Source organism: Conger conger, chromosome 18 (genome assembly GCF_963514075.1).
Source record: "Conger conger chromosome 18, fConCon1.1, whole genome shotgun sequence".
Taxonomy (NCBI): Eukaryota; Metazoa; Chordata; class Actinopteri; order Anguilliformes; family Congridae; genus Conger; species Conger conger.
Genome location: NC_083777.1, coordinates 25,795,650 through 25,804,065, shown reverse-complemented (window position 1 = coordinate 25,804,065; position 8,416 = coordinate 25,795,650). Strand labels below are relative to the sequence as shown.

The window sequence follows — 8,416 nt, the reverse complement described above, 5'->3', positions numbered from 1 at the left end:
CCCTCCCACCCCCTGATCCCCCCCCCCCCCCCCCCCAACCCCGCAACCCCGCATCTCAAACAGCCCCCACCAAGGGAGGCAGCACATACCCCCCCGCACACACCTCACCCCATTCTCCAATTACACCACTTCTCATTTACAAAGCTAAAATCTAGGAATAAATAAAATATATTGTTGCAATAATTATTCTATATATCAATAATTGTAGATATACAAAACAAAGGAAATCAGAGCGGGTGATTCTCGGGCACCAAAAAGCGCAAAATTATTATTTTTTAAATCATTAATATTCTCATACGTAATCAAATTATTATTTTATCATTTATTATCACAGGAAGCGATCCAGCAAACTGCTACAGGTGAAGTGTACGATTAGGGGGAAGGAACTGCAATAAAAATAAACAAAATGAAATAAAAATAATACTAAAACATAATTCAATGTAGCCCAAATAGACACTCATGAAAATACACACAAGGGCAAGTTATCATCAACAAACAGATGAAAGGAGAGCTCTTTGCAAGGCCTCCACTACATGTCCGTTTGTATAACGGTGAAATACATTCATTGTTCTCTCCCAAAATCCCAGCGTCTGAAGTTAAACATCCCCCTTCCCTTAAGCATCATAACCCCAACTCAACATGCACGGAACAAAAAATCTGAAAAATCATTACTGCAAAAAATAGAACCACACAGAGAGTATTCAAGTAGTACCTAAAAATCATATGGCAATCAGACCTGTACCATGTCGTCTCGAATCTCAGAAAACCATGCGCTACGCCATGGATATGCCCATACCCCCAACCGCACCATATTCCCCCATCCACGGAAATAATTACAAAAGAAAATGACTTTTTAAATTTGAGAATTGCCTTCGGTTTTAAATCTTCAAAAAAAAAGAAAAGAAAAAAAATGTTTTTGTTGTCAAATGAGTGTTCTCTGGGTTGTAAATGAAATCAAGCAACAACCTCATCACACAATACTCTGCATCAGGAAAAAATAAAAAATGTAAAAATAAATCCATTCTGTAAAAAAAAAAACTAAAGAAACAAAAGAAAACAAAAACACCGTTAAACAAAATCACAACTTTACAACATTGTAAAAGGCAAAAAAAAAAAAATGCAAATGATGCAAAAATATGACTGTGTGGGGGGCAGGCAGATAGAGTGGAACACACATTAAATGAAATCTGAGGTTCTGAGGGGCACTGAAGCCCCACTTGTCCAGAAAGCGCAGCGGTCAGTGGGCTGCTGGTTTGTGCACTAGCGTGTAGATGTGACAGTCCACTGCTCTGCACGTCCTCTACAGTATGTTTTTACTTTCCAACCAAGTCAACTTTTTTTTCCATTTTATTTTTTATTTTTTACAGCAAGCACAGTAGGCCACAACTGACAACAGGAAGAAAATAAGTGAAATGGGAACTTAAAAATATATATATCTGTATATATATTCTCTGAACAGCAAGGCGGGGATAAGCATATGGGACAGAGAAGAACCTGCTTGAAGGAACAGTTTTCAATGCAAACGAGCGTCTTCAGTGTCTCCAAGTCCGGTTCCGGGAGCTGGACTGGGAAAAGGTGCAAAAAGCTCTCGACCTTCAAACCTTCCAAAACGAGTAATGCCTTCATCCGGACGCGTTTTTTTTTCTTAAAGGAAAAAACGTTGTACGTGTGTCTTGTCCAGTGAACCGTTTCAGAAACGCGGAGGTGAGCCGAGTTCACGCGGGGGAGGCGTCCCGAGGTCCCCTCGCCACGCGGCGCTCCCGAACCGTCCTGAAGGGGGCGACGTACGGCGTGTTCTGGAACCCGCGGCCGCTGAGTTCGCGCGGACACAACTCCCAGCTCGGGCCGTCCCGCTCCGACATTTGGAAAAGAAAGAAATCCACAACCACAAAAATGCAACAAAAACAAAAAAGGTAAAAATTCATTATAGTTTCTCTTATTATATAGTGTTTCTTTTTTTTCCCATTTTTTTTTATTTTTATTTTTTCAATATTACAGTTCCTCTTCTGAGCCTTTAAAAAAAATGTGCCATCCTTTGGGTTGTGTCGTTTTGATTGTATGGTCCTGTTGATCTCTTGGTATCAGAGGATGGGGGGGGAGGGGGGAGGGGAGGGGAGGGGGGGGGAGAAAATGTGAGGAAAGCAGTCTTCTGTGTTCATGTTTTCAGGACATTCTCGGTTACGGACAAAAGCGTCACGTTCTCCAGCTACCAGGGGTCCTCCAGGTCACCTCCGTTCTGCGGGAGAGAGAGAGGAGGGAGGGGGGGGCAGGGCATGAGTAAGTGAGGCCAGAACAGACCCAGAGAAATTAAGAACTGTTGTGCAATTACACCCAATGGCCACAGGGGGCAGCCTGTCTTTATAGACCAGTTGCAAAGAGGAGGAAACCATTGCAGAGCCGTCACTGGCAATACTGGCAATACTGCCAATAGGCTTTCAGCGAGAGAGCTTGTTTATCACCACCTAGTTACAGCATTGCACATAAAACAACATACTGAGACAGAGAAAGGGAAATTGAGCGGTATGGACAATATGAGAGGCGGCTGTGAATCTTAAAAAGTCCCCTTGATCCCCGGCCCGAACACGCCAAACCCAAGAAAACTTCTGCCACTCCCACACCTTCCTGAGATGCACCATGACAATGCAAGCCTTGGCTGTCTGAGACGGGTGGAGCCAGGGTGCGGTCAGCCCAAAGGACGCACCCATCAACCAATTAGCAGTCACACAACCGGGAGGCCGAGACCGATGGGACCTCCTACAATTTCCACACAACTGGAAAATGTTTCTTTGAATCCCATTCGTGTTTTCGTTAACCCGTACTGACCTTTGACCTGGCTTAGCTACTACAGAAGTAGAAGCCAAATTAAAAGTCAGCAGCGAGGTTTCAAGAGTAAAGCGGGTCAGAAAATTCCCTTCGGTCTCAGGATTGTACCACATTATCCCCAAACGCACCGGCAACACCTTATTATTCACACAGAGACGGGAAAATGAAGACCTGACGACACCCTTCAGTGTTTGATGGGTTTTATTGGTTCAGAAAAATGCATTTTCACAGCAGCACGGAACACAGCTGAAACACTCCACAACCGAAAGGTGCAGTCGGAAAGAAGAAGAAAAAGCAACAGAACAATCGCTGATAGAAACCCAGACCTGAACTGTGTGGGAGGAACAGGCGTCGACTAAACGCACCTTTCACAACTTCCCTCCAATAAAAACATCGAACGAATTCTGAACTCGGCCATACATTAGGAAATCTATACTCACTAAACATTTACCTTCAGCGTTTACCCCTATAGTGTAATACAATCTTACAGCAATGTCCTGTCAGCATATATTATGTGCACACTGACCCGAGAGCAGTGGCCTTCAACTCTGGGCCTGGAGAGCTACTGGGTCTGCTGGTTTTTGTTTTCACCTTAAAATCGGCACCCTGTTGAGACCCAGGCAATCAGGTAAGGTGAGTTAAGTGTGTAGTCAACTGCTGTAATTGATTAATTAAGTGCAGAGTAATAATGTAAACCAGCACACCCTGTAGCTCTCCACGACCACTGTCCAAGGGCGAGTCTAGTACCACCACATCAACATACATACAGAGTGCATTTTATTAATAGAATAACATGTAAGCATGAGTGCTGCAGCTTGCCTCACCCGACGCATAAACATTTGGGCAGAAACGACACCCTTCCAAAATTACCCAGAGTGCTACCAGTCAGCCAATCACAGCACACACACATTTACTGCAAGCGGCACTGTGAATGACAAACAGGTGAGGCCGTTCCTCAACCTGCACCTGTTCCTCAATACACCTGCAACACACACACACACACACACACACACACACACACACACACTCCTAAACTCGTCAGGAGCACACACCAGAGGTCACTGCATCTAACATTTGCCAGGGGACAAGAGTATACAGAATGCATTGTGTACGTGCACTGCATTATGGGATGGGAGTCTGTTGCTGTGACATGTAGACAGTCACATGGTCAGCCAAGGACAATCCGTCTAGTCATCTGAGATCATGCATTTCTAATTCTCTACGTCTCATTTCTTCAATATGTGCCGTTTAAGTGCCTAATGCGCATGTTTCACTCTTTAGCAAATACTCTAAGACAATGTAAGACTGTGCAACGTTATCTCGGATACAGACAAACGCAGTTAGTATCCCATTGCTGACCCTATCCATCCCTTAGCTATTGGGGCTTTTTTTTTTAACACTTGCCTTTACGCTGCATGTTACAGCGTAAGTCATAAATATAATATCCGACTTAACGTCCTCAATTCTGTCTGCAAGGCAACAGAGATAATAAGAGTGTCTGTATTTGCTCACAAGCACAATTTCATGTTTGTATATAGATGGAAAGCTACGTGGCAGAAGTAATCTACAGGATAAATATATTTGTTTGTGTCAATGCACAGCCAAGTTCATCCTTATTACCCTTTCACCTTTCAGTACAGATTTTTATTAGGAATGGTGCTGGGTAGGGTGTCATTTGCTCTGCTCTAACTTTTGAGTAAGGACCAAAAAATAAACCTTTCAAAACATCTTTCAGCCACTCCTCCCCTGTATTGTCACCGTTTCAGAAAGTTCCCTGAGTAAATACAACATTAAGCTATAAACCCTGAATCTCCTCTTTCTCCTGTATTTGTTCCCTTTGGCTGTGACTTTGGAAATCTTGGCCAAATACTGAGAGGACTATTCCCCCCCTCCACCCCCTCCCACTCCTCCACAGGGAGGGACACAGTAAACAAAAGCCTGCACTGGAATAAGAAGGTAACAAGGAGGCCCAGTGGCCATGGAAGATACTAGAAGCCCGGGGAGCCGGGTGGGGTCGGGAGGGGACGGGGAGGGGTCGGGAGGGGACAGGGAGGGGGTTCACGGGAGGTCAGAGGTCATGCAGTGTCTCCCGGCCGCTCCTCGGACTCGCTGACGGGCGACGGCGGGGCCGGGGGGGGTCTGGAGGGGACGGGGAGGGGGTTGACGGGAGGTCGGAGGTCAGAGGTCATGCGGTGTCTTCGGGCCGCTCCTCGGGCTCGCTGACGGGCGACGGCGGGGGCGAGGGGGGCGGCTCGCTCCCGGGGGCTCCCTCGCGCGCGCCCGTCTCGCTGGGCAGCCGGTAGGTGGACAGCGCCTCTTCCAGGAGGAGGCGGCACTCGCCCCGGTGGCTGACGCGGAACTGCCGCAGCGCCTCCAGCAGGTGGGCGGTGGTAGTGCCGCCGTCGTCATCGCCACCCTCTGCGTCCTGGCGCGAGACCCCAGTGTCAGTGCACAGAGCAGGTCACACACAGGGCTAACACAGCTACAGGGAGGGGAGGGGGGCCCAGTGTCAGTGCACAGAGCAGGTCACACACAGGGCTAACACAGCTACAGGGAGGGGGGCCCAGTGTCAGTGCACAGAGCAGGTCACACACAGGGCTAACACAGCTACAGGGAGGGGAGGGGGGCCCAGTGTCAGTGCACAGAGCAGGTCACACACAGGGCTAACACAGCTACAGGGAGGGGGGCCCAGTGTCAGTGCACAGAGCAGGTCACACACAGGGCTAACACAGCTACAGGGAGGGGAGGGGGGCCCAGTGTCAGTGCACAGAGCAGGTCACACACAGGGCTAACACAGCTACAGGGAGGGGAGGGGGCCCAGTGCCAGTGCACAGAGCAGGTCACACACAGGGCTAACACAGCTACAGGGAGGGGAGGGGGGCCCAGTGTCAGTGCACAGAGCAGGTCACACACAGGGCTAACACAGCTACAGGGAGGGGGGCCCAGTGTCAGTGCACAGAGCAGGTCACACACAGGGCTAACACAGCTACAGGGAGGGGAGGGGGGCCCAGTGTCAGTGCACAGAGCAGGTCACACACAGGGCTAACACAGCTACAGGGAGGGGAGGGGGCCCAGTGCCAGTGCACAGAGCAGGTCACACACAGGGCTAACACAGCTACAGGGAGGGGAGGGGAGGGGAGGGGGGCCCAGTGTCAGTGCACAGAGCAGGTCACACACAGGGCTAACACAGCTACAGGGAGGGGAGGGGAGGGGACCCCAGTGTCAGTGCACAGAGCAGGTCACACACAGGGCTAACACAGCTACAGGGAGGGGAGGGGGGCCCAGTGTCAGTGCACAGAGCAGGTCACACACAGGGCTAACACAGCTACAGGGAGGGGAGGGGAGAGGTGGAGAGCAAGGGGAGAGGGGGGTTGATGAAGCAGCGTCTCTAAGACCACAGGACAGGATGGATTTAGAGAGGCTGTCAACTGGGAGATGGGGGGGGGGGGGGGGGCAGCGGGCTGTACTCATTGTGTAGCACTGAGGAGGGGGGCTCAAACAGGCCCGGAGACCCACGCCAGGACGGCACTCCCTGCACCAAAGCCCCCGGTTCACCCCATTCCCTCCAGCGCCTTGGTTACCATGCATGTCCAGGAACAAAGATTTAACGGTAAAAAATCTACACACGTAGAGAAAGAAAACCCAGCATTAATGAGTGAATCACCCTGTGAATCCACATCAAGGTCCAATCAAAAAACCAGCCGCGTTCTTCTTCCCCTCCTCCACCTGACCTATAGAACACGGACAGGTGAAAGCCACAGGGGAGAAATCTCACCCAGCCAATCAGCCGAACTTCAGATCAGTGAAGGCCAAGGAAGAACAACGCTACATCGGGGCCCAAATATGCTTCACGGTCAATGCCCAACTTGGCAGCATGTGTTTGCAGAACATGAATGTTGGCCTCCTGAAAGAGGTGCCTGGGAGTTGTAGTCCAGTAGCTTGTGTGCGATGTGCATGAGAGTTGTAGTCTTCAGTACCGGTCACAAATCACACCACACATTCCCCCCCCTCACCCCAGAAGAGCCAGAACCTTTCCACCACAGGAAGTCCTGTACATATGGCATCCCATCAGCCATTACACCTTCATCTACTGCCTCTTTTTCCTGTTATATTTCCTGTTACATAAACCCTACCCTGCTACCTGCTCCACAACTGCCAATCAATCGATGAAGCATCCTGAATTCAGCTCATCGTCCCAGTCAGCCATCCTGATGAACTCTGATAAACTCTGATTCCTCTCCGTATGCTTCAGTTCATTCTTATGGCATTTCTAATCTACAGCTGTGTACCAGAAGAACCACAAGAGCCAGATCTCCAGATGTCACGGCCACTGAACGCATTGAACTGTGTTTCCACCCAATTCTCAAAATACAGAGTAGAATTACCCAGCTCTCGAGTTTGAGCCCTGCTTCCAACAAAACCTTGTGGTACTAAAAACACCACAGTGATTTGGGATGGGACACACCGATTGATCGGATTTTCACTCAAAAAAGGTAGCGTACATTCATCCAATTCCAATGTGGCAATGGTGTAAACTGCATCCCCTCTGTGTGTGTGTGTGTGTGTGTGTGTGTGTGTGTGTGTGTGTGTGTGTGTGTGTGTGTGTGAGAGCGTGAGCGTGTGCGTGTTTTTGTGTGCTGGAGGGCGGAAGCGTAATATTTTTGAGCAAGGAAAGCTTCATCATTTGTTTTTGTCTGGAGAATCTGAGCTTCAACCCCTGATTGGTGATAAACCAGCCCCACCCAGTGGCAGGAGCCAGATCAGTGACAGATTGCACACAGAAAAAATCCACCCTTTCAGGAGAAAGCGCTCGGAGCCCATACGCATTCCTCGTCTCAAACCCGGCAACCGAAAACGGCATCGTCCCCCAACACGGCAACATATCCAACATGGCATCACACTGCTGGAGGGAGAATGGCACATAACTGACCAGAGAGAAAGAATTACAGAACTTACCAAATGAAACAGGAAGGCTGCGTAAAGCAGAGGGTGGGGCAGGGTCAGAGAGGAGGAGGGCGGGGAGAAAAGGTAATGTCAGCGCTGGTATCCCATCAACCACCTGTCTCTGTCCCTGGTAGGCAGAGCTACAGAGCTACAGGGCTACAGGGTCTCTCAGTGCTTCAGTCTGGCCCCTATCAGTCTGATCATAGGGCCAATGTTCTACTCAGGGCAATAATAACGTGGAGCCGTTTCTATAGGGTCTGAGGGAGCAGCCGCTGGTAGTGTGTGTGTGTGTGTGTGTGTGTGTGTGTGTGTGTATGTCTGTGTATGTGTGTGTGTTTGTGTGTGAGAGTGTATGACTGTGTGAGAGTGTGTGTATGTGTGTGTGTGAGAGTGTATTTGTGTATGAGAGTGTATGTGTGTGTATGAGAGTGTATGTGTGTGTGTGTGTGTGTGAGAGAGAGAGTGTACGTGTGTGTGTGTGTGTGTGTGTGTGAGTGTACGTGTGTGTGTGTGTGTGTGAGTGTACGTGTGTGTGTGTGTGTGTGTGAGTGTACGTGTGTGTGTGTGAGTGTACGTGTGTGTGTGTGTGTGTGTGTGTGTGAGGGTGTATGTGTGTGTATGTGTGTGTGTGAACTAGAGATTGCATTCC

The 8,416-nt window shown here is 49.2% G+C and overlaps 1 protein-coding gene across 2 annotated transcripts in view; it reads right to left on the bottom strand.

Annotated features, from left to right (window-relative positions):
- Positions 1–302: 302 nt before the first annotated feature.
- Positions 303–8,416, bottom strand: part of ppm1ba (protein phosphatase, Mg2+/Mn2+ dependent, 1Ba) — a 42,919-nt gene continuing 34,805 nt past the window's right edge. Inside the window, exon 6 of one of the 2 annotated variants that reach the window (XM_061227880.1) lies at positions 303–2,236. In XM_061227880.1, coding sequence (XP_061083864.1) covers positions 2,207–2,236 — 30 coding nt within the window. In that variant the 3' untranslated portion in view covers positions 303–2,206. Of the gene's footprint in view, positions 2,237–3,006; positions 5,249–8,416 lie in introns of those variants that run through there. The other variant, XM_061227879.1, reaches the window with a different exon arrangement.